The sequence below is a fragment of the Jatropha curcas genome, chromosome 8, assembly GCF_041381405.1.
Source record: "Jatropha curcas cultivar XTBG-Jc1 chromosome 8, XTBG_Jcur_1.0, whole genome shotgun sequence".
Lineage (NCBI taxonomy): Eukaryota > Viridiplantae > Streptophyta > Magnoliopsida > Malpighiales > Euphorbiaceae > Jatropha > Jatropha curcas.
Genome location: NC_143158.1, coordinates 8,742,413 through 8,768,794, shown reverse-complemented (window position 1 = coordinate 8,768,794; position 26,382 = coordinate 8,742,413). Strand labels below are relative to the sequence as shown.

The 26,382-nt window shown below is 28.1% G+C and overlaps 1 protein-coding gene and 2 long non-coding RNA genes across 3 annotated transcripts; 2 read left to right on the top strand and 1 right to left on the bottom strand.

The window, feature by feature from the left end:
• The first annotated feature begins 11,564 nt into the window (after positions 1-11,564).
• On the top strand, positions 11,565-14,858 carry RABA6B (Rab GTPase-like A1I protein). The gene is made up of 2 exons (XM_012213064.4): positions 11,565-11,951; positions 14,358-14,858. The coding sequence occupies exons 1-2, from the start codon at positions 11,725-11,727 to the stop codon at positions 14,794-14,796; spliced, it is 666 nt and encodes a 221-aa protein (XP_012068454.2). The 5' UTR covers positions 11,565-11,724; the 3' UTR covers positions 14,797-14,858.
• A 151-nt stretch (positions 14,859-15,009) lies between these two features.
• On the top strand, positions 15,010-19,438 carry LOC149494148 (uncharacterized). Its single transcript, XR_016322120.1, has 2 exons — positions 15,010-15,647; positions 19,091-19,438. It is a non-coding gene; the product is annotated as an uncharacterized LOC149494148 (long non-coding RNA).
• A 2,053-nt stretch (positions 19,439-21,491) lies between these two features.
• Positions 21,492-23,545, bottom strand: LOC149494147 (uncharacterized). Its single transcript, XR_016322217.1, has 3 exons — positions 23,411-23,545; positions 23,274-23,340; positions 21,492-21,723 (listed from the first exon to the last, which is right to left on the bottom strand). It is a non-coding gene; the product is annotated as an uncharacterized LOC149494147 (long non-coding RNA).
• Between the last annotated feature and the right edge of the window lie 2,837 nt (positions 23,546-26,382).

Genomic DNA, 26,382 nt, shown 5'->3' with positions numbered 1-26,382 from the left:
ATGTTTAGGTTTATAATGGGTTTTAAAGAACTGGTATAAATAATGGATATCATGAGGAATGATTTCCTCAGAAATTCCTTTAAATTGCCACCATCGTTTAAACCAATTTGGTATTTTTAAATCAGTGCGTATATTTTGATCAAAATATATTAACCATGAATGTGTAGCTGTGGGGTTTTGAAGACAAAAAACTTTATCCCACGATGCTTTATAATCAAAATAATTATATGTAGCATAATGCTGATGTAAAAGTTTAAATTGTATAGGAGTATAAAGAGAAGATACGGGCCAATCCTTAGGGTGGATGACGCGTTTTATTTGTATAGAAGAGTAGGAGATAATTTTATTTTTATCAAAAGTATGTTTTATTTTTACAGATCCTGTATCTATTAATATATTATGATAATATGCCTGAGGTTTTGACAACATAGTTGGAACAAAATACCAATTCTCAGGATAATAATTTTTTACAATTTGCCAAGGATTGGTATGATTATACCCATCCTCAACTTCGATTTCAAAATCAAATAAATTTTTATTAAACCATTTATGTATATTACTAGTAGATTTATATTGGATTTTTGGCAAATCCACAGCCATCAACGGATTTGATAACTCTTTACTGTCTACCGTTTGAGACAGAGTAGCCGTATCATGAGCGGATACGATCGCTTTAGATTTAGAAGACATACCTGGGTCCTCTGTGGAAGAGGATGCCATTCCCTGCAGTGCTTTAATTACTTCAAGAGATTGAGAAAGTTCCTCAATCCATTTTTTAAGGTCTTTAGGAGAAGTGGTTTTAGTGTTTAAGGTTTTACTAAGATCTTCAGAGTGCTCAGAAAGAGCTTTAGTTGGAGAGCCGGAATCTTGTTTAATTTCTTTCCCTTTATCCTTCTTTCGTCCCATTGTTCTGTAAGAATTCTCTAGTTAGAAAGTCTGGAATATTATTATCATTACCTTTAATATACTCTATGTCAAATTCAAAAATACTTAAAAGCGCTTGCCATCTAGCAAAAATTTGTTTAGAGGCAAGGTTTTGGACATCTTTCTGCAAAACGTCTTTTGCAGATTTACAATCAATACGAAGTAAAAATTTTTTATTTAAAAGATCAGATTGAAATTTATTTATACAAATAACAATACTTAAAATTTCTTTTTTAATGGTAGAATAATTTAATTAAGTTGAAGTCCAATGACCTGAAGTATATTGGATTATTCTTTCTTTACCATTAATTTTTTTGTTTTAAAATGCCTCCATAACCAATATTAGAAGCATCAGTTTCAACAATTTTAAAAGCATTAGGATCAGGAATATATAAGTAAGGAATTTCTTTTACTAAGGATTTTATCTTTTTTACGAGTTGAGTATGCTGAGTGGTCCAAGGACCAGCATTTTTACAAAGTCTATTATGTAAAGGTTTTATCATGCAATTTAAATTTGGATAAAAATCAATTACATAATTTAAACAACCAAGAAAACGTTGTAATTGGGGTTTATTAGAAATTTCATCAGGATGGGTATAATCATACCAATCCTTGGCAAATTGTAAAAAATTATTATCCTGAGAATTGGTATTTTGTTCCAACTATGTTGTCAAAACGTCAGGCATATTATCATAAAATCATTTATTTGAATGTTTATTTTTACTAAATATTTTCGTGAAGTAATTTCTTGTAATAAATTGAGAAAATTACAATCGGTGAATGACAGTCAATCAATATATATATATATATATATATATATATATATATATATATATATATATATATATATATATATATAAGCATTTTTTTTCCCAAGAAGTTGACATGTGGCATGTCTTAAATGAATGTTCTTTTATTCCTCTTGTCACATTAGATTCTTGGTGCTGACATATAGGATTCTAATGCCACATACGATTCTTAAATTTTGATAATGCCACGTAGAATTTAATTATTAGTTATAGTGTTATATAAATATTAATATTAATTATCATTCAATTATCATAATTAATACATATTAGCAAATAATTATAATTATTATAATATTGTAACCTATCTTTCTCAATTAAAATTACATAATATTGCTCTTAATTGACGTTGAATTATCATATTAATATGTATTAAATAATTAAATTATTATAGTATTATAAATTATTTTTTAATTAAAAATTATCATAATTTTGATGTTGATTATCATATTAATGTGTACCATAACTTATCCTTTAAATTAATATTATTTTATAATATTGATATTGAATATCATTCTAATTAGTCATAGTTATCATTTATTATTATGAATAAAAATTTTATATTTAAAAAAATGATAGAGAAGATTGATGGTGGAAATATTTATTAATAGTTTTATTAATGATGAATATCCAAATGTTTCAATATTTATTTGTCTTAAAATCGTAATATGTAGTTGTCTTTATTAGCTTTAATGATAATATATTGAATTGCCATCAATTACTTATTACTAGACTATAAATAGAGAGAGCTCTTTGGAGTTTTGTAAGATTTTTTTTTTAATTTAAATAATTCTTATACAATTTCTTTTCGGCATTGATATATATTTTTTTCTCCTCTTATTTCTATTACTCTATCAAATTAGGAAAAATTTGATAAATTATAAGAGAAAGCGATTTATATGAAATTATCATTAAGAATGATATATATATATGGTTGAATTTTTATTCTCTATTTCATTCTATTTATTTTATTATTTTTAATATCATCTAAGAAAATTTATTAATTCAAAAATAAATTAAAATCAATGATTTTAATCTATATTTCATTTTCTTTCAATTTTATTATAGACATTAATTTTTATATAATTATTCTAATGTTTTGAATTTGAAATAGATGTTCTTTAATTTAAATAATTTTCAATAAAATTATCAAATATGAAATTATAAATAATTTAAATTATAAATTTTTTTAATTAAATTTTATATTTTAAAATATTATCACAACATTTCCAAGATTATAGATAAAGATATTTTATTGTGCATAGCACATGCATGCTACTAGTTTCATGAATAAAGAAGAAGATTACCTTTGTTATATAGTCCATAATATTTTTTCGGTGCATTGAGATACTTAATGAACTGAAATATAATTAATTATTTTTATTATTATTTGTAACAAGTTCTAAAACTTCACAATTTCTTAAAAAAAAAAAAAATTCTAATTTAACCACTACAACTTTTCAAGAGGGATGATAGTTGTAGGGGTGTGAGTCCAGCATCCCTACCCTTGGTGCCTTACCATGGTGGCCCTATGGACGAAATAAGGCTATTGGAGGCAAGAATAGCATGTTGTATGGCATATGGACCAAGAATATGAGAGGGGAGACACGGCGTAATGCTCACCACCGCCCCGGGGCTGGGATGCGGGACCCGGCCCTAGTGAACTAGGTGCGGGCATCATGTCTAGCAAGAGAGACTGATGTCTCCATAGAGAAGGAGCTCTATGGACACTATAGGGTCGAGGGCCTATAGTGCGCATCTCTCCTGCAATGGGGGTTTCGGTATAGGCAGGACTATGCCGCCTGGGATGTCGAAGGCATTGAGCCCATATACGGTAGTGCGAGAACCTTAGATATGCACTGCGAGATGAGTCCTACAGTCGGAAAGGATGCAAAGACCCTTCGGATATGCATGGCTGGCCTAGGTTATGAGCTAAGTCTAGGCGTCACACGCGTGCCAAAGGCTCCGAGATTCTGGCACCGTGACAATAGTGGGTTTAATTTTTTTCTGGTACCAATTAATTTATTGCAAATTTAGGCAATTAATTAATTATGAATGGATACAGGTAATAAAATCTACGTATAATAAGCTCCAATAGAGTGTGGATTTAGGTCTCTTAGTGCCTAACACATAATACTTGTATTAAAGAGATTCAATTGCAACTAGTCAGATGTTGTATGATTGATCTTCTAACTAACGTGAGGTTTCACGTTCGAATTCTCTTAACTATGAGAATTTTCATAAATTTAATGAGTTAAGGAGTGGGTTATACTCGGATAGTTAAATGAGTTTGAAAAGTATATAAATAGTAAAATTTCTAATAGAATCGTAAATAAATAGTTCTCATTCATTACCATTCAAAAGAAAAAAAAAAAGTTCTTAATTCATTAATGCTGGACCTACTACCATCCCTACACATTAATAAAAGAAATTAAATAGCAAGCACCATAACTAATTTGTACTTAGCATTAGCAACAAAAAGTATCACTAATCAAATATTGCATCCTCATCAGTGAGTATAGAATCAGGTTGTCAAGTATTCGTCAATGCTTTCACGGTTGACAATACTGATTTTTTTGGCTTAGTAATTTTAGAATGTGAGGCTTTTTTTTTTTAAGAAAAAAATAAGTTAGGGCAAATTTCATTTATGTTTGTTAAGAGAGCTGTAAATTAGCTTATTCATATGATTTATTTGCAATTTCATTGTATTTTGACCCTTTCATCAATTTTACCTTAATTTTGACTTTTTGTAGCAATAACACCTCAATTGCAATTAAAGATAAAATTGCAAATAAAAAGTATCTCCATAAACTTTTAAATCATCTTTTGATTCTGATAAAAATTTGAAAAAAATAATTAATCTAAACAAATAAGTTGCACATTAACTTTTAATTTTTGAAATAAATATGCTAATCAATAATTTATAACACGGGTTTCTATTACTTACTGAAAAATCCCCAAGCATTACATAAAAGTTAAATTTATAAAATATTTTAATTACATGTTTTGTATACATTATCTATATTTTAAGGATGACAAATCCTAATTTATTTTAATTTCTTTAATTTTGTATACATTATCATGTTTCGCAATATGATAATTATTTAAATTATTAGTAATTTAGTAATATATAAATAAATAACTTCTTAATGATTTTAATTTCATATGTATTAAATATCATATTTCTACTTCTATAAATGTATTACCCACTAGATGTGAATATAATTTGAAGAAGATTTAAAATTTTGTTTTATTATTAATTCTCTTTAAAGAAATGAAAATACTATTTTAATTGCAAATTTCATCCTTAATTGCAATTGAAGGTGCTAGTGTTATAAAAAATTGAAATTGTGGTAAAATTGATAGAAAAGTCAAAATAAATGAAATTGCAAAAATCTATAAAGTTCGAGTTATTCTGATACATTAACTAGGCTAGAATTTATCCAGAATTGATTTCTTTTGTGTAATACTAATCGATAGGGCCTCATTGGTAAGTGCTACAAGATCTCGAACATTGGAACCCATGGTTATAGACCTGAATCCATTAGTCTGAAGCATTTTCTTTTCCAAGCGTGAAATCCCCATTTTATTTTCCCATTGAGGCCGAACCTAAAGCTGTGCTCGAGAGATAGCTGTCCATACATTGATAAGGAATGTATGGATCTATATTATATATAAAAAATGAGAATAAGAAAAAATAATAGGATTTTCTAAAATACCCTTAATAAAATTCATATATCCTAAAATAGTTATGGCTAATCAAAGATTTTTTTTTTTATTTGAAAACAGCTAATAAAAAATTTTAATTTAATTTAATTTAATATATATATATATATATATATATAATATTTGAATAAATAATATATTAATAGGTGATTATGACTTCCAAATTTTTTAAATTTGGACTTTTGTTAGTTTTTTTTTAAATTTTATTTATAATTAATCAGTAACTGATATAAAAATATATAATGATACCTTTTGAATTTTTGAATATATATATGTGTGTGAAATTTTAATTTCTATTAGTTCATCTAATATAATTCATTTTATTTATTTATTTTAAATAATCAAAAAAAATTTATTTAATTTATATATTTTAAAATTTTGATTTAATTAATTTTTTAATATATATATCTCCATTTTATTTATTATGCTATTCATTTTTTAATTGCATGAAAGTGAATGAATACTAAAATCCAATTTATCAATAGTTGTTATGCTAAAAAAATAAAAAAACATCAATAGCTGTTTCCAATCAAGTGCTTTTTTTAATGAAATCCTAGATGTTAATTAAAGTTTAATCTTATAATTAATAATGTTTTTTCATTTTATCATTTACAAATTTTTTATTAAGTATATTTAAATTTTAATATCGTCCTGTCATATAAAAATTAATTTAAGAATAATCTTATTCAATTATAATGTGAATATTATTCAGATCATTAATTTTATATGGATTATTTTAAAATCAATTATTGAATAAATAAATTTATTAGTTCAAAAAATAAAATGCAATAAAACATCTTTCGACTTATGAATATTGTTTATATTAGTTGATTGAAGTTTGTATTTTCTTGACAATTTATACATACAAAACTTTAGTTAATATTCACAAATATACAAATTAATAACAAAATGTAATAAACTAATAAAATATATATGATTCCTAATAATGATAATTAAATAAATCAAATATATATATAAAAGTATGTATGTATACGTAGGTGTGTGTTAACCAAAAAAAAAAAAAAAGACTCAAAACAATGCCCGAATCGATAGAGCTTGGAAGAATTCATATTACAGAAATAATGCCTAAGAGGGCGACTTGGCCTAGAATCCATAAATTTTAAATATTGCATATATATATATAAAAGACATTTTTAGATTTTTGTGTAGTTTTTCTAGAAAGCCTATAAATAGGAGAAATTATTACGGTAAATGACAAAAAAATTTATACAAACAAATCAAATTGTTTACTCGCATTTAGGTCATTTTATGTCCCATTTCTTTTCCCACTCTCTAATTTATTATATTTATCTCTTGTCCCTCTCATCTTTATATTTCCCTCTCTGAAACTCTTGTTATTATCCTTTTCTTTTTGGACTAAACAGACCTCAATCCATTTGTCCATCTATCCCAAGGCATTTCTGACATACGTAGACCTAACTAAACCACAACCATTTTTAAACTAAATAATATATTTACTTCATGTAATGAAAATCCTATTAATATATATATTACCAATAAACTGTTGATTGAGATGGTATGTAATCTCAATTTTCATAAGAGTGAGAATATAAGTTTAATACTGGGGAGCAAGAAGGGCAAAAAACTACATACTATAACCCAAGGGGATTACACCTATTAATTTTATAAAAAAATATCCTTTTATTTTTTTGATTCGCTTAATTAATCTCTATTGTTGTTTGTTTTTTTTTTTTTTTTTTTTTTTTTTTTTTTTTTTTTTGTGTGTGTTGTATTATGTTATTTACTCTTTACATGAAATTTTGCAAAGTTCTTTATATATACCTATATATGTATTAGTAGTCTTGTTTTGATCTATTTTGGAAGTGTTTGGAGTGGGTTTTGATTAATGTGGCTTACGTGTTTGTTTTTATCTATTTCTTCATTAAATTAATTAAGAATGCAAATCATATTATGGAAGTTTTATCCTATCATTCGAGTATATATAGCTTTCGGTATTAAAGGTGTATCGAAGACTTCTTGCTCGCTTTATTATTGTCCATTGCTAAGTATTAATTTTTAATTTGTTATTAGTGTTAGTTTATTTTTATTAACAGTTTGATAATATTATTGGTCCATTAGTAATATTATTATGATTGCTTACTTTAATTTTTATTTCTAATTATTGAATTGTTTTTGCTGAGAGAGAAAGTATTAGTTATATGCCCTCTAGCCAATTTGATTGGTTATATGTTGGATATAATATTTTATATAATAAATATTTTATTATTAATAAAATACATTTATTTATTTATTATATTCTATTTATTTAATCTCGGTAAAAGATAAAATCCATAAGACAATATTACTTTGCAAAATAAATTATAATGTGATTATAATTATGAGTTTTATTTTGCATTAAATCAATGTCTCTACATATTCCTGGTCAATGTTCTCTTCATTATTGGATGATTAGAGTTGTTCAAACTGGTACATATTATGTTCTTTTCTTAGGGAAGTAGCTGTTCTCATAAGTTGAGATATCTAGAACTAATATGTAAGTGCTTGTTATTTGAACAAGTCCACTGAATTTACCTGTATGAGAGTTTTATGTGAAGAGTTACCTGTGTCTATAAAATACTTAAGTGATGGTTGTGTAAGTGATCCTGCGACTTGAAATTACTAAACTATCTTGTACAGGGACGATTATGTTTTGATTCTTCATTTACATTATTCATTTATTAATAATAAGCAATGGTTAATTAGACATAGTGGAAATTTTATGGAGATACTTGTGTAATTATGATATGATTCATCATCCTAGGTAAATTGAGGAAAATGTTCTAGTTGTTCTCTATTAGTTTGATTAAGAAATCCTTGCATAAGATAGAATGAAATTAGCAAATCAGTTTTGGAATTTCATTCAAATGATCAATGACTAAGACTAAGAGAACTCATATGATTTAGTAAAGCAGACACACTCCATACCTAATTACTAAATCAGAACACTAATGATGAAAATATATTAATTACACTGATAAATTATGTATTGAAAGATTAAGTCAAATCACTTTGACTTTTCAAATATTTGGGTAGTCATGACATGTTGCTAGAAAATATACTTGACCTTCAAATATTAATTAATTATTTTAATTTATATTTGTCGGCAGCATATTTGGAATCCAAAAGGTCACACACATAAAAATGGATATGAAAAAGTGAAAATGAGAAATTGAATCAAGTATGACTTGATTACAAATAAATTTTGCAATATCACACGTAAATTTATAACTTATATTTAATTACAATTTTTTCTAAATTATTAAGTATAGACTAAATTGATTTATGTCTAAAATTTACTAAGATTAAATAAACCTAATATTTTAATTATGATTTATTTATTTAAATAGTTAAATAAATAAATATAATTGATTAAATTGAAAATCCTATTACTATATGTATTATGATTTATTTATTCAAATTGTTTAAAATAAATAAATAAATAAATATATATATATATATATATATATATATTAATTATAATTTATTTATTTAAAAGGTTTAAATAAATAATTATAATTTATTTATTTAAGACTTAGGTTAAATAATAATAATTATAATCCTATTAATGTATGTATTATGATGTTTTTCTTGGAATTAATAAATAAGACTGTGGTTGTTGTTCATAGCCACAAAACTAAACATAGAGTGTAAGATAAGTAGCACAACCATACTCTCTATTCTTTCAATTCTTTAAAATAATTTTAGAGTTTTTCAATTATTTATTCGTGTGGGTACTACTAAAGGTCGGACAATAGATGATTTGTGGCTTGTGATAATTTAGCCGCATAGATCAAAGTTTTGAAGAATCTGCAAAAAAAGTATATTCGTAAATAATTTTATTGTTTAAGTATGTTCGTAAATAATTTTATTGTTTTAATCATTTAAACGGATACTATTGAAATAATTATTTTATTATAATTATCTTATTCCAATGCGTATATTTTAATGTTTAAGCTGGTATTTTAATGTTCTGTCCCGTGAACAAGATCCTAATTATCAAGTAAAGGTCCAAAAGGTTGTCTGCTAAACTTTTAATCTTGATTCAATGAAGCCCGTGACATACATAGGCATCCCTTCCTGACTTATTCTCTCGCCCCATTTACCCTCATTTGTGTGTTTGTTGCTTATTTTGGCTGTCACGCTAAGAAACAAATGTTAACCCTCCTTCCTCACATGCTCAGAATTTTCAATACCATTAAACATAATTTTTCCATTTAAAGGATGAGTAAATTACAATCATGTGAAAATTTTAAATCAAAAAAAAAAAAAATGGTAATACCTTTAATTGTAAAGATATTTATATAATACGATCCCATACATATATGTGTGTGTCATTTTTTACAATTAAGGTATGAAACTTCCGTGATGTTTTAGATCGGCCAGATGTGTAAATTCACCCTCACATTTTATGTAAAAAAACTTGTGACACCTCAACTTTTATTTTGACTTATTAAACAATTCAATTTTTTTAAAAGTTTATTAAACACTTCAATTTATACAATTGTACCAATTCAATACTTCGACTTACAAAAATTATTCTATTGAATACTCAAATTTTTAAAATTAGTTCAATTAAACACTTATTATATAGTTGAAAAATGTGAAAATTATTACTTTAAATATTATACTAACTACATTAAGCGAATATCTTGCACATAACTACCAAAAACACCAAAAAAAAAAAAAAAAAGAATATATTTGCTAGTATAGAGATTGATACAATGTTAACAAAATTTGTAACATAAGGGCATAATAGACCACTCTCAAAATTTAGGGTGCCACAAGATTTTTTTCGTAAAATACATGGTTATATTTATGCATTTGGCCGTTTTAGATCATATACATGTTAATATATATTGCAATGTTTAAGTGCAATTTTCAATATTTCCATTTCATTTTAACTTGATTATTTTTTATTGTATTAAAATTTATATATTTATAATAATTATAGGTGAATTAGTAAATAAGTGTTAGATAAGCCAATTAAGTGTAGTACCCATTGATCTTTTCACTTATGTAAGAAATTAGAAATCTCGAGTTCGACCATGTTACGCTTTCAATGAGTCAAAAAATAACCACTGAATAAAATATTTTTTAAAATAATTAATTTTTTTAGATAAAGAAAAAACTAAATATTTATAACAAGGATAAATTACGTTTAAAGAAAACAAAAGAAACGGTTTGTTACCAAAAGGCTCATTAATTTGGTAATTAGTTTATTTTTTAGAAAAAAAGGAGAATTTGGTTATTAGTTATGATTATAGACTCATCACCAACTCATAATTGTCATTGTCTCACCAACTCATGAAGTTCATTACATTTATATGAAGGATTTGATTATTACTTTTCTAAAAATATGTTTTACAATAAATATCAATCTAAATTCGAAGTTATTATTAAAAAAAGAAAAAAAAAAGGATTTATAACAAACACTTCTTAATGCATTGGTAAATAAGATTGTTATTTTTAGATAAAATTAAATATATTATTTTTATTATTTTAAAAAGAATTAAATTTAATTATAATCACTATTATCTCATCGAAGTGATTGCTAAGAATATTTGTTAGAAAAATAAAATTTTAAAAAGAAAAAGGAAAGATATATTATATTATATTATATATATAAAAAAAAAAATCCTAATTTAGTAATTGGTTAGGGGAATAAACTAATCACCAACTTATAGTCAATTCTAAAGGCTAAAACTCCCAACAAAGAAAAAAGGGATTTGAAATGATTAATCATTATAGCTAAGCATAATAATTTAAGCAACAAACACAATATTTTAGCTAAAATAAATATGAAAAAAAAAAAAACTCCATGATAGAGCAACAGTAAGGTCATAATCAATAAGGAAACAACCCAATCAGAAAACTCCACATATGCATGACATGACAGATACACGTTTCATTATTGATCTTAATTTACATATGGAGCTACATGATTGGTCCTTCATTAACATTTGTCCTACCACCTACCAAATCAAGAGATTGACTTGATGCCAACACCATAACGTCTTTATTCCATAGCTTCACACGTTAACAATCAAAACCCACTAAAACTAATCCAGAGAGGATTATAATTAACTTAAGACTTGAAATTATATATATATGAAGGTGACCTTTCTTGGAATTTATATATGTAAAAACAAGACTTTTCCCCCATATTCTTTCTTTTCTTGTTTTTCTTGAATGTTTCAAACTTTCTTTTCTATAGAGCCCATCTCTCTCTCTCTCTCTCTTTCTCTTTATGGTGATGATGGGAGATTCATATGATGAAGAGTGTGATTATCTGTTTAAAGCAGTTCTAACTGGGGATTCAGCTGTTGGAAAATCAAATCTTCTATCAAGATTTTCAAGAGATGAGTTCAAATTAGATTCAAAACCAACTATTGGAGTTGAGTTTGCTTACAGAAATATAAGAGTTGGTGATAAGCTCATCAAAGCTCAAATATGGGACACTGCTGGCCAAGAAAGGTATATGCTCATATTACTTGTTTTGATCATATAATTATATATGCTTTTGCTTTATATGTTTGCTATATATCTAAGTATATAAGAACCAATTTTGAAGTTAGCAGAAGTTGTGAATTTAAGTAATTAGTAGTTTATTTAAGGCAAGAAGCCGAGAAGAATAGACATATATATGCATATAGTGGGGCTCGTGTTCTTCAGATGATTGATTTTGGTTTTTGGGGTATTAAAAGTGTTTGCTGGAAAGTGGAAGATCTTGATTTGGGAAATTTTGGTTGGCTTTTTTTTCATACAAAACACTAATCTTTTTTTTTTTTTTTTTTTGGTATAAAATTTTTTAATAATTTTCTTTTTACACATAAGTGGAACTGAACTATATAAAACTTAGATAGTTTTCATGAATATTAAATTTAAATTTTATGTAGCTTAACATTTTAAATTTTACATTTCATTGTTTAACATTAATAAAAACGATGGAATTGAAAAATCTCATGAACCCATTATAAAATTTGTAAATTTAATGAATTTTGGCTTTTTTTTTTTTCAACATAACAAAAAATATACAATTGAATAAAATATGAAATTTAATGATCAAAATTCTATTAGTTCCAACCCACTTCTAGTTATCAAATAACACAAATTTTTTGAAAAACATGTATGTATCCGTTAGTATTTTCCTTCTAATCTCTTAGAAAAAAGCTATCATTAATAATTCTTTTTTGAAATATACTAGATGTATTTTTCATATAATATTAAAAATCTTTAATTAAAAGAATAGTTAAAAGACATGTAAATTATTCTATGAATAAACAAGCAATAAGCTCCCTCACAGGATGAGATGAGATTGTTAGGAATCTCTTCTCGGTTTTGAGTTCACTCTAGATACGGAGGCCCTTTAAATACTTGGAAGGAAACACTTTATTTTTCTTTATGGGTTTGTCCGGGGCAAATCCAAATTAGATGATTAAAAAAAAAAAAAAAAAAAAAAAAAAAAAAAAAAAAGCTTATCCTCCTTTTTCGTTGCTATACTATCGTGTTGTAATTTCTCCATTCATGCAATTAATTTAATCCAAAATTTGAAAATTTTCATGTAATTAATGCTCATTGGAGATCATATAAAATATAGGAAAGATAAGTTTATTCCACTTAGGTGGGGACAAATTAAAAAAGCATCCTTAATTAATGCAGAAGATTATAGAAAAGTAGTGAAAAGATAGGTGTGTGCATTGTCCATTAACAAGGTTCATGATATGAACTTTTTGCTTCTCTTTGTCATGGGTTAGGTCCTTCTAGTAACATCCTCTGGTCATTTCATCAACAAATAACAAATAAACACCAATTTTTTAGAAAGAAGAATATGAGTTGGATATTTATTAATCAATTTATTTATTTATTTCTAATTATTTGTTTTTTTTTTTAGCTCATGGAACATATGGAGTGGAATATCAATTAATTGGTTAGTTATAACAAATTATTGTTTTTTCTTTTCGGATTGGTTGGGAGATTTCAGAATTGACGTGAGTCTATTATTAGATTGTATATGTATTTACTATCAGGTCATTGCCTAAACGACTCATGGTTTTACATATTTTTAAATTTTAACTAATTTTATTCATTTTAGTTATATGTTTTTTAAATGTTAACAATTTTATTAATTTTGACTAATTTTTTTTATCTAACTATATTATTATTTCAACCATCCACTTAATTTTAGATTTTAATAATGATTTGCTAGATTATATATTGGTGTCTTATCCAATAAAAAGAAAATATAGAAATATGTTTGGGGATATGTTTTTTAAATTTAGGGACATGGCTCATTATTTTATTTTAACTAAGGTTAAAATACTACCTTTGTATCCTTTAGGGGTGAGATGAGATGGCATGTTTGCTTTCTTCCTTAATTAGAGGTCTTGAATTTGAGTTTTGAGTATAAAGTCTCTTTAAACACTCGAGAGGGAGCGTTTCGCCCTTTTTTGTAAATTTGCCCGGCATGAATCCAAATTAGTTGGCTAAGTAAATTTTCAGATACCGGATGATTAAAACCAAAAAAGAAATATGAAATATCACCCCCTTAATCACTGCCAAAAAAACGGTCCAACAGCAACTTTGTTTTAAATTAATTCCCTTTTGAGTTGTAAAGCATAAAAGTTGTTTTGCCCTTCTAGAAAGTTCGTCTCTTAAGGATTGAATCAGTATTATCTCCATTGTAAGGATAGAGCGAGATTGCTTATCACTTGGGCCAACGAGAAGTTAGTTATTTTTGAGTAATTTGAAACAAAAAGAAAATATAGAAATAAAATCCAATTAAACCCAAATATAATATTTATTGAATTATTTTAAATATTATCCAACAAACAATAAAAATGTTATACTAATTAAGATGAGATGATAATTTGTAATTTGCAGGTTTAGAGCTATAACAAGTTCGTATTACAGAGGAGCATTAGGCGCATTGTTAGTATATGACATAACACGCAGAGCAACGTTTGATAATGTGAAGAAATGGCTAAAAGAGCTAAGAGAATTCAGCAAATCTGACATGGTGGTTGTTCTTGTTGGAAATAAATCTGATTTGGATAATTCCAGACAAGTTGGTGAAGAAGAAGGCAAGAATCTTGCAGAGGCTGAAGGTTTATGTTTCATGGAAACATCAGCTTTGGAGAATATCAATGTTGAAGAAGCATTTTTGGAAATGATTACTAAAATCCATGAAATTATGAGTCAAAAAGCTAAAATCAATGATAATAGTAATACTACTATTACTATGACCATTCCAGTTGGAAAAGAAATACTTACTATTGATGAAGTATCTGCTACTAAACAATCAACTTGTTGTTCATACTAAATTGTCTTAATTATACATTATATTATATATGATGACAAAAGTTTTGGAATATTTTTCTCAAATATGTCTAGAAAATTAATCTTTTCTTTTATCCATTTATATATATATATATATATATATATATATATATATATATATATATATATATATATATATTATTTGTTTTATCAAAGGGAGAGGGTGATATAACACGTTCAACTGTAACCTTATTAAACTCCTCCTTTAGGAATGAAGCTTCATTCTCTATCTCCATGACTCTCTATTCTTACACCTTTACTCTTTCTCGGCAATGTCGGCTACAAGGTTGTTAGCTAGTTGCACACGCCTCCTCAACTGCTGGTCAATCTCTAACCTTCCTTGAAGAGTAGTAACCAGTGTATATGTAACTACCTCAATCCTCAGCCTACTAGGTTGGGTACTGTTGGTAAGACTACCCAAAGAGCAAATAGAAGACTACACTAGGTTAAGTCATTCCTTTATCAATTCTGAAAGCTCTAAAAAAATAAATATTTCAACTGAATGTTAGCCACATTTATGGAAGTTGTGGAAGGGTGTCTAGTGATAGAGGAGGAGCTAATGGCAAGCTCCGTAAGAAAAGAGAGAACTACCCAATAGATCCTCAACATGATCAACTACTAGTGACGAAAGGGGTGAAGAAACCATAAGAGTCCTCTGCATAAAATAAAGGAAATGAATACAAGTATAAGCAGAGGAGCAACAAAAAGAAGAGTATACCGGAGATGGAACTATAATAGCTAAGGTAGGAGACCAAGTAAGTACAGAAGCAAATCCAACTGGGAAAATAACTCACAATAAAGACATGGTATCGCTGAGGCGTGTGTTGCGACTAGGTAAGCAAAGTTTCAATCTGCTTCAGTCTAGTTTATAAACTACTTGATCAGAGATGGTGGATTTGAATCATGAATTTACTATTGCAGAAATTAGACCCTAACTCATATTGTTCATGCATATTTTTACTAGAGAAATTTGATTTTCTAATTCAGTATCGAATTAATAGCTAATTTAATAGATAAGTTAGCATGAACAAAGAGGTTTTAGTTTAAAAAAAAAAAGTAGGTATAGTGTTAATATGGCAGCAACCAATATAAACCAAATGAAGTTGTAAATTAAATTCTTAATGCGATACAAATTATTTTGAATATAGTATATAATTTTAAGTTAAGGACAACCTATTATTTTAATAAGCAACAACTATTGCGAATAATTGGTTGTTACTTGATAGCATTATTTATGCTAAGTAAACAATTCAATTCTAGATCTCTTCAGCTATATCCAGAAATGATATTTTATGTCAAGACGGAGAAAGATTCATGAAGCTTTATTAAATTATGAATTGATTAGGAGACATTCCTTAGCCTGAAAGATATGTGGCCATGAAATAGGGATTAAGTGGAACAAAATTGGCATAGTATGTTGGCGGTCGGGTTCAAGCATTTATTCTTACTGAATAGACTAGAATTTTAATGAATGTTTAAATATGTTGTTTATGTCTTAAGCAAAGAATGATTGATAATATTGTTGTAACAAGTTTGAAGGTTACTTTAGGTTGAAAAATTGATGGTTTAACATTGAATTGTTACTTTGGATGGAGGAAGGGAAATAAATTCGTTTGATTGCCCGATGGATGGGCTGTAAGAGTAATGATTGATGTGTATATAAAATTTGTTAATATTTGAACTGTAACGTCCCATTTTTCTATTGAATTGAGTCGTTGCTTAGAGTCGAGTCGAGCTGATCCAAAACCCGGTTCGATCCATTAGATTCTAGAGTGGGCTAGAATGGCATGAAATTGAAATAAGGAAAAGAAATGGACTTACTTGAAGGAAACAAAAAGATCAAAGTATAAGGATTAGGACTTGATTTCATTAAAGTATAAAGTTGAGGTATTGAGTTATACCATTTTGACACTTGAGGTACCATTTGGTAATTTTCACATAAAAAAATCAATGACATTCCAGAGACTACCGATGGATTCCATTTCATTTTCATTTCTTCATCCTTATCTTCATTCTTCTTCCTCTACTTTCCTCTTCCACTTTCCTTTCTCCATCACGTTTAATGGTAGTGAAGATTTTAATGGGAGTTAAGCATTAATTCAACTTCTATTCTATCCAAGTAAGTAAACCTTCTTGAATTTCATACTTGACTCATTTGGTGATATTGTTAGATAATTTATAAGAACTCTATTGTATAGGAGAGGTGAGCCAAAGGTAGAAGGAAGCTAAAAGAAGAGCTTAAGCTTATTGGCGTGTGATATCTCTTTTCCTTTACCATTTTCTTTGTATGAGAATTGTGTGGTGTGCTGCTAATGAGATAATATTTCTTCATGTTGAGTGGGAGGTCTGGTAATGGTGAGAAACAGGGGAGAACAGGGGAGGTATTGAATAAATGAAGTAAATAGTGAGTTTATGCTGAAACAGGGCTTGCTGGAAATTTTACCAGTAACTTCATCTTAATTTTGACCCCATTTAATGATGGAATTAGGAAGTGTCATAGAAGAGTTATTTGTTCCTCTATGTGTTAGCTTTACATGGGTTTTTGAATCATCCAAATCGGAGTTGTATATTGAGAGATATGATCAAAAGAGTACAGACTGTGCAGGCTGGAAAACACGAAGCGCCGCGAATCGCATGACGAGCTCGCGTTGCCTTCTCGCGCTCGCGATTTTCAAATGCGCGCTCACAACTTGTGCTCGCAAACTCTCTTACTCTCATTTGGCACTTCTCGCGCTCGCGACTTTGAAGTACGCGCTCGCGTACTTGGCCCTTGGCCTGTAAGCGCTCGCGACCTTCATCGCGCGCTCGCGAATTTGGCTTGGAAACTCACTGTCTCTCATTTTGCACTCTACGCGCTCGCGACTTTCAAGTACGAGCTCGCGACTTGTGCCCGATAACTCACTGTCTCTCATTTGGTGCTTACGCGCTCGCGACCTTGCAAGGCGCGCTCGCGACTTGTGTTTTCATGCACTTTTGGACTTCTTTTTCTATGCAATTGGATTCCTTTGCTCACTTTGTATGCCTCCAATCATTTTACAACAAAAATACAACATTAAATCATGTATCAAAACAACATGCAAGCATGCAAATGATGTGAAATGAGGTAAACACAACTTGTAATTGTATTCTATGCAATTGTGAAATGATGTGAAATGGTATATGAAATTATGAATTCTATGCAATTGTATTCCTTTCTCAACTTGTATGTCTTCAACCATTTTAAAATAAAAAGACAACATGAACACATGTATAAACACAAAATGCAAGCATGTAAATGGTGTGAAAATAACATGACACAAGCATGCAAATTATGACACAGTTACTTTGCTTTTGTTTTATCTATTGTCAATCCATTAATATGCTCCATTGAGGTTAGGTAGAAACCATGTAGATAAGGCTATGTCGCGACATAGAATAGCAGATCTGCGCCCCATACAGTTTGGTACTCCGGCTACAGGCCGTTGAGTGGATATGATTATACAGGCCATAGCAGCCAAGCATACAGTTTCATCCAGTTTCATACAGTTTTTCTTATCACTTCGGTTTCACTATAACCTTATGGAGCTATACAGTTATATCGACTACAAATTGCATAATCATACAGTATACTAAACAACAAGAAAAATCATTAAGGGAAAATGATAGTATCATGATATGTGTGCTTACATTCCATATGTGAGTAAATGTTTATTTCTACATATGTATGTGCTTATATGTTTCTTCATTCATTGTGATATTCACTGAGTTTAATCAAAGTTGCAGAGTTCATACAGCATAAAGAACATCAGGTAAGATTATGAAAGTATCATGTTATATATGCTTACAAGTTTATTTATTTAATTCTTAAGGAGCCATACAGTCATGAGATGTTATTAATCATAACTTATATGATGTGACTAAAAGTGCATAAGTCATACAGCATAATGAATAGCAAATAAGACAATGAACATATACTGTTATGTAATCTTACATGTTTATTGATTTCATTCATACAACACAATGAACAGCAGGTAAGATCATGATAGTATCATAAGGTGTGATTTAAGGTTCATGTAAAGGAGTTATGAGATAATTAGAACTAAATTATTGATGTTTATGAATTAGAAGTTTATTCGTTGTTATAAAGAGACATTTACGTTGAAATTTACTAATTCTATGAGTATCAATGCTTTATGAAATTTGTATTTTAAGTTAGTTGCCATCGCACTTTGTTTAGTATGTGAATTATGAGCACCACTGAGTTTTATACTCAGCGCGTCGATTTTTATCACGCGTAGGTTGAAGATCGTGATTGCTAGTTGAAGATCGTGATTGCTACTTGAAGACTTGAAGAGTACTATCAAAGCAGAAGTGATTAATTTGGTCATAGTAGATTGAGAGTTGTATAATTAAGAATTATGGCATGTATTAAGATTTATGGCTTGTATAATTATTATGTTTGTTAGAGCTTATGTGATTGTAAATATAATTGAAACATGTAATTATTTTGGTGTAAGTAGTTGGAGATAAGAATAATACTTATGAAATGATTGAAGATGAAATAGTTTACTATAGTTGGTATGATTAGGTCATGAAAAACTTGATATAGATTCTGAATGGAATTAATTGCTAGATATTAAATGCTATTGAGGATTTATACAATCATGAAAAGATATATAAAGTGTTATTGTGTTATGATGATTCTTTGGAGACGTTGGAAGTTTAGAGTGTAATTGGGAGTAGTTTATATTCATATTTTTCATACAGTATGATATCCGCATGACAGGATATAGGTTCAACCAGATTGTAGCGTTTCGGCTCGGTTCATTCGGGTTAACGGGTGGACCGGGAAGGGATGTTACATGAACAGATTGATAGTCATATTTTTAGGGAGGATGCTGTTGAAACTTCGACAGAATTTAGACTAATAATGTGTAGTAATTAAGTAAATAGGCTTGATTAAGTATAAAGTCTTTGGCCTAATTTATTTTTAAGTAAATTTTATTTAATTTAGTCTTTCCTTTGTCTTTGTATTTTATCTAGATCGTTTGAGTACGTTTACCGCTCCTACCAGTCAAAATTCAAACTTATTTTCTTCTCTATCACTGTGGGTAATAATAAATATTGCATATCATCCTTTGCATACACGTATTAATTATTTTATAAAGAAATATATATATAAAAGATAACTTAGTGGTTATTTATATACTTATATTATTGTGTTATTATTAATATATAATTACACTTTTATGTTTGTGTATTAATGATCGATTTGGTGTATTATGTTGAGGGAGTTGTTTGATTACTTGTACTGTAAAATTATTGTGCCTTGTTTGTTTGTAATTGTGATGAAGTGGATCACTATGGGTTTGTGAGGGCGGTCTGCGATACCATCGGCCATGCATGGGGAAATCGATGCCTCCATGTTCTTCTATGCATGGTTGATATGGAAAAACCAAAGGGTGGCCTCCTTTTGGTAATTGAAAAAGAATGAGAGGCTGATCAAGCGAGGATTAAACTAGTCGACCATGTATGGGTATCAGTTCTTTGGTGCACATGTTTGAGAGAGCAGGCCATATGTGAGAATGGCTCGTCGAGGGTTTCGGTGACGTCACTGACCAATTTTCACTTGTTTGATTAATTGAAGGTATAATTACTTGTCTATGTGTGTTCATTTTAGTATTGATGTTGTACTATATGCTTGACTGATTGTGTGTTTATTTTAGTATTTTAGGAAGCATTTCACGTAAATGTCTGCGTTATGTATTTATTATTATTCACTTAATTGCAAAACTCATTTTTCTTTTGTTTAACTTTTCAAGAAGTAGAATCTCTGTTGTGTCGGTTAAAACTCTGCATCCTTCTCCGCAGGGCTATAGAAGTGAATTTCTAAATCATGTAATCTTATAGATAAGGACGCTACTACATCTATTTAGTATTAAACTCCGCAGTTATAGGATTTATATTACTCTAGATATGTATTATTAAGAGCATGTGAACCAAGGAACATTTGGATGTTTTAATTATTTGTCTAAGTGCACGTATGAATCGGTTAGCCAATATTATAGATGTTATGTATTGTAAATAGGCCCGAGTTATGAATTAATTCGAGATGTTGAAATTGGGCCAGAGATATGTGATTGTTAGATTTATATATAAAATAATACAGGCTTATTGTTCTTAGGGATCCGGTTGGCAGGATTGATTTATGTAGTTAAGCTTATTATGGACCTCGGGGGCCTTAAGCTTATTGGATCCTAGTGCCTGTTCGGCTCATAGTTTTTGGTCGTGACACATATAACCAATCAAAAATAAATTATCTCTATTTTTTCAATCAAAAAAATTAAAATCTTTAAAGATATTATATTCTTACCATATTTAATATATACCTTATTTATTGTACATCAAGTAGTATTACAATATTATATTATATTACTATATATTGTGTATATATTATCATTATATTACCATATAATATGTCTATATTATCATATTAATATATATATTACATACCTTATTCAATATTATATTTTATGGTTTCGATTTCAAAATCATTTGTTCCACTTATAAAGGTGTCATATATTATATATGTAACATCCCTTCCCGGTCCACCCGTAAACCCGAATGAACCGAGTCGAGACGCTACAATCTGGTTGACTCTATGTCTTGTCATGCTGATATCATAATGTATACTGACTATACTATCATGCTGTTGCTTTCTACATTAGGAAAATATAGATATGTACTTAATATTTACAAGACATGATACTAATGTCCAAAATGAAATGAGCCCAACTATATGCCCTGTACATGCCATGATAAATACATACAGAATTAAAATATCAAAATGAGTAGCTACCCTGAAGACTGGATCTTCAAAAGATGAACTGCAGCAGTTGTAAAATGATTCTCTACGGTCCAGACCCAAAACCTACGAGTTAAACAAGTAACTCGCTGAGCAAATAAAGCTCAGTGGATATCTCAACTTATAAATAAACATGCAAGCACACATATCATTATACTTTCATGATATCAATGTAGAAATAAACATATAAGCACATATTGCATTAGCTTTTCAGTAGTTTACTTACTGTTCATTATGCCGTATGACTTATGAAATTTTTACATCATATAAGTGAGAAATAATATAATCTTCGAACTGTATGGCTCCATAGGGTTACAGTGAAACCGAAGAGATAAGAAGAACTGTATGAATACTGTATGAAACTGGATGAATACTGGATGGCTGGGCTGATATGGCCCATATATAATCATATCCACTCAACGGCCTGTAGCCGGAGTACCAAACTGTATGGGGCGCAGATTTGCTATCCTATGTCGCGACATAGTCTTATCTACATGGTTTCTGCCTAACCTCAATGGAGCATATTATCGGTATTTCAAGAATACAAAACAAAAGCATATTCAATTCTTCATCAAATTCATAACCCATGTTGTTTACCTGTATGTTGTCTCATTCTTTCATGCTTTAAGAGGATATCATAGATAAATCGAAGTAAAAGCACACAATTGATAATTTGCATGGAAATCTAATTGATGCACCCGTGAGGCAACTTGTACCAATCATTAGATAACTTAATTTCTACCGGTCAGTTTAAGGAATTTATTGCTGTTAATGTAACTCAACTCAGAAGGTTCAAATTCAGTAGTAAATCTTAGGTTGCATGAAGCTACATATGCATGCCAACAACATTTCTAATGTAGCCTTGAAATATGACAGGGCAGCCTGCACATGTTTCACAAATTCTAGCATAACTCTATATTCAGAAGTCCAATGGCCGTAAATCTAAATTCTATTGTTAGCTAACACATTAAGGTACAACTTTGTCTTCTATCACATCTCTGAATTACGTTGGTAAGGTAGTCAAATATTGAGCTCAAGTAGCAACTACCAGTCTGCTCAGCTGTTGGTTTCCAGCTTGCATAGTTTGTACTATTGTGGTCATATCTCTCAATTTATACCTCCAATTTAGGTGATTCTACATTCTATGGTTAGATAACACATTAGGCTACAAATTTGTCTTCTACCACATCTCTTAATTACGTTGGTAAGGTAGTCAAATATTTACCGAAATGAGCAACTTCCAGTCCGTCCAGACTGTTGATTTCCAGCCTGCACAGTCTGTACTATTTTGGTCATATCTCTCAATTTATAACTCCAAATTAGGTGATTCAAAAACTCATGGACAGATAAAACATAGAGGAACAAATAACTCTTCTATACCACTTCCTAATTCCATCGTTAAACAGAGTCAAAATCAGGGTGAAGTTACTGGTCAGTAGTCCAACAAACTTGGTTCAGCATGAATTCAATATCTATTTCATTCATTCAATTCATCCCATGCATTATCACCATTTACAGACCTCTAATTCAACATTCAGTAATATATGTTTTCATTATCAACACACTACACAAGTATTCATGCAAGAAAATGTGAAAAACTAAAAGAGATATCAAACCTTCAACCAAAAGAGCTTTAAAGCTTTTTTTTAACTTCCTTTTCCTCCTACTTTGAGCTCCCCTCTCCTATACATAATAACTCTTATAAATCATCTAAAATATCACAAAAGTATGAACTTTAAGAAAAGCTACTTACTTGGATAGAGTTCTAGGTTGAATTTAGTGTTTAAATCACATGAAAAGTGATGGAGAAAGGAAGGAGATGAAGAGAAAGATGAAGGAGATAAAGAGGAAGATGAAGATGAAGAAGACGTTGAAGATGAAGATGAAGAAAGCAAACTGAAATGGAAGTCTCGTATACTTCCCAACTATCTCTTTAATTGTATGGTACAATTACTAAAAAGTACCTACATTTTCTACATGTTACATTTTAATACCTCAACTTAATATTTTAGTGCAAGTAAGTCTTACTCCTTATACTTTAATCTTTTTGTTTTATGCAAGTAAGTCCACTTCTCTTACTTATTTAAGTTACATCCCATTCTATCCCACTCTGGAGTTAAATGGCTCGAACCGGGTTCTAGTTCGGCCCGACTCGACTCGACTCTATGCAACGACTCGATTCAGTAGGATGTTACAATATATAACTTATATAATATATAATATGATTTTTTTTATTTTATCCAACAGAATTTAAAGTTAAATAGAAAATTAATGTGAACATTCAACATTAAATTATTTTTATTTTTTCAACTAATCAAATTAAATTATGTTTCTACTTTTTTATATATTAGTCTTTTGTATGATGAGTGTTGCACGTTGATTATACTCATTATATACTCATTTTTTTATCTATATAATATTAAAGTATAAGTTTTGTTTAGATTAAAATAAATATAAGTGGTTAATTTATAATAAATTTTGTCATACAAACTACTTATAATGCTACTTCTCATATACTTTCTATTTTTATATAATGAAATGGCCTCAGAATAATGTTCAACCCAATCTTTATACCTAATCATTTAGTCCCTAATTTATAAATGCAATTTTTAAAATTCTAATAGGTATCCAAAAAAAAAAAAAATCAAGTCACTCAATCTCCAACTTCTTGCCCTCAACCCAAATCAATATCTATATATAATTATAATTAAAACTAATAATAATTTATTTTTTACTGTTAGGTAAAAGAAAAGAAATGAGAAGATGATCTGAATTTGATAATGGAAATAACTTTAACTATAGAAACAGTATTACTTATCCACTACATCAGAAAAAGGAATATATGCAAATACATACTTATTCTTGAAACCCAAAACGTGACCTAAACAAAAATATATAGTTCTAGTTTTTTTTTTTCAGTTTTCTAAACATTATTTTTTTAAAGTCAACAAGATTTAAGATATAAGAGAAAAAAAAATATCAAGAAAATTAAAAATGTTTAATCATCAATAGGTCATCTATTTATTGCAAGGGAGTTATAAATCTCTTACTAAATTAAAATGATAGTAATTATAAATTATTCAAGAATGAAAAAGAAAATAAAAAATTTTCATTGAGGATAAAAACTCTTTCAAAACTCACCTAACAGGAAAAACATTTCAATGCATATAGGTATATAAATATATCAATAAAATATTATTATATATTTTTCAAATTAAAATTTTTAACTGTTTGTCATCCCAGGTTTAATTATGTAAATTCTATGTAAAAATTTAATTTTTAGAAAATATATCCGATCAAATCTTACAAACATAAAGAAAAAATATTAATAAAAACAATATATTTTCTTTTATTTTTTTTATCTCTCTCTTATATAAAATATTATATATATTCTATTTAAAAATTTATTTTTAAATATCCAATCAAATCATACAAACATAAAGAAAAAAAAAGGAATATTAATAAAAAGAATATATTTTCTTTCTTTTTATATCTATCTCCTAAATAAACTATTTTAAATTATAATCAAAGTAAAATTAAGTATTTGATAAATAAAACATACAAAAAAATTTCAAATGTCTCATTATCATATTTATTTATTTATCAAAAAATAAATTTATTATAAAGATAAAACTTAAAATTTAAAAAATGATTAATTATCTATATGTATTTATTTAAAAATATATTTTTTTTTGATTCATTAGAAAGCTTGATAGGTCAAAATAACACTGTGGGCTACAAGAAAGGACTTGAACTCAAGATCTCTCAATCCTCACATAAGTAAGAAGACAATCAAACTATACATAATTGGCTTATAAATATATCCAATTGATTAATAAAATATAATTTTTTAATTTGCTATAGCTAAGGTTATTTTAGGATATTCTAAATTTCATCAAGGGCGCTATAGGAAATCCTAGTATCCCCCTATTCCCACATTTATACATAGTATAGATTATAAAAATACATATTAATTATAAAATATAGTTATGGATAGATTTTTTTTTTTTTGAAAAGTATATATAAATAGCTTGCCGATAGGTATATATAATTTGAAGTGGAAAATATTTTTGGTGTAATTTATGTCAACCCAACATAAGTGAAAAGACTTTAATACCCTTAAAAAATTTTTTAGCAATTTAGATATTGTTGATGTTAGGCTAAGAGTGTATTTATAAATGTGTATAGATGGTGTCATATACAACTTGTGCCATTTAGCAATACTCTTTTTGAAAACTGCACTGCAGCAACGTAAGACCAAAATTAGCTAGTTTCTAATTTTAATCAGTTGAATTTGAGAAAACTATAAACATGTTCTCATATTGTATTAAAATTAACTATTATGTCCATATATTTTTTAAAATATACTACTTTATCCATATATTTTGATTCTATTCAACTATTCTGTCTTTCTGTCAATATTTTTTATTTTTTTCCGTTGAAAGACTTATGAAAGGACATAAATACCCTACATCCTTATTAAATTTGCATTTTCTACGACAAATCCAAATTCAACAGCAAATTCTCTTTAAAAATAAATTTTAAATATCAAGAGCCCGTTTGGAATAAATGAATTCCACAAAATTTTGTGAAATTTATTTGGAAATCCAAAATGATGTATTTAGAATGAAAAAAAAAATACAAATTTGAATTCTATGAATTGAATTCTATGAAATTAGGTATGCCTAACTCAAATTCTACTAAAATTGATGGAATTTGTAAATG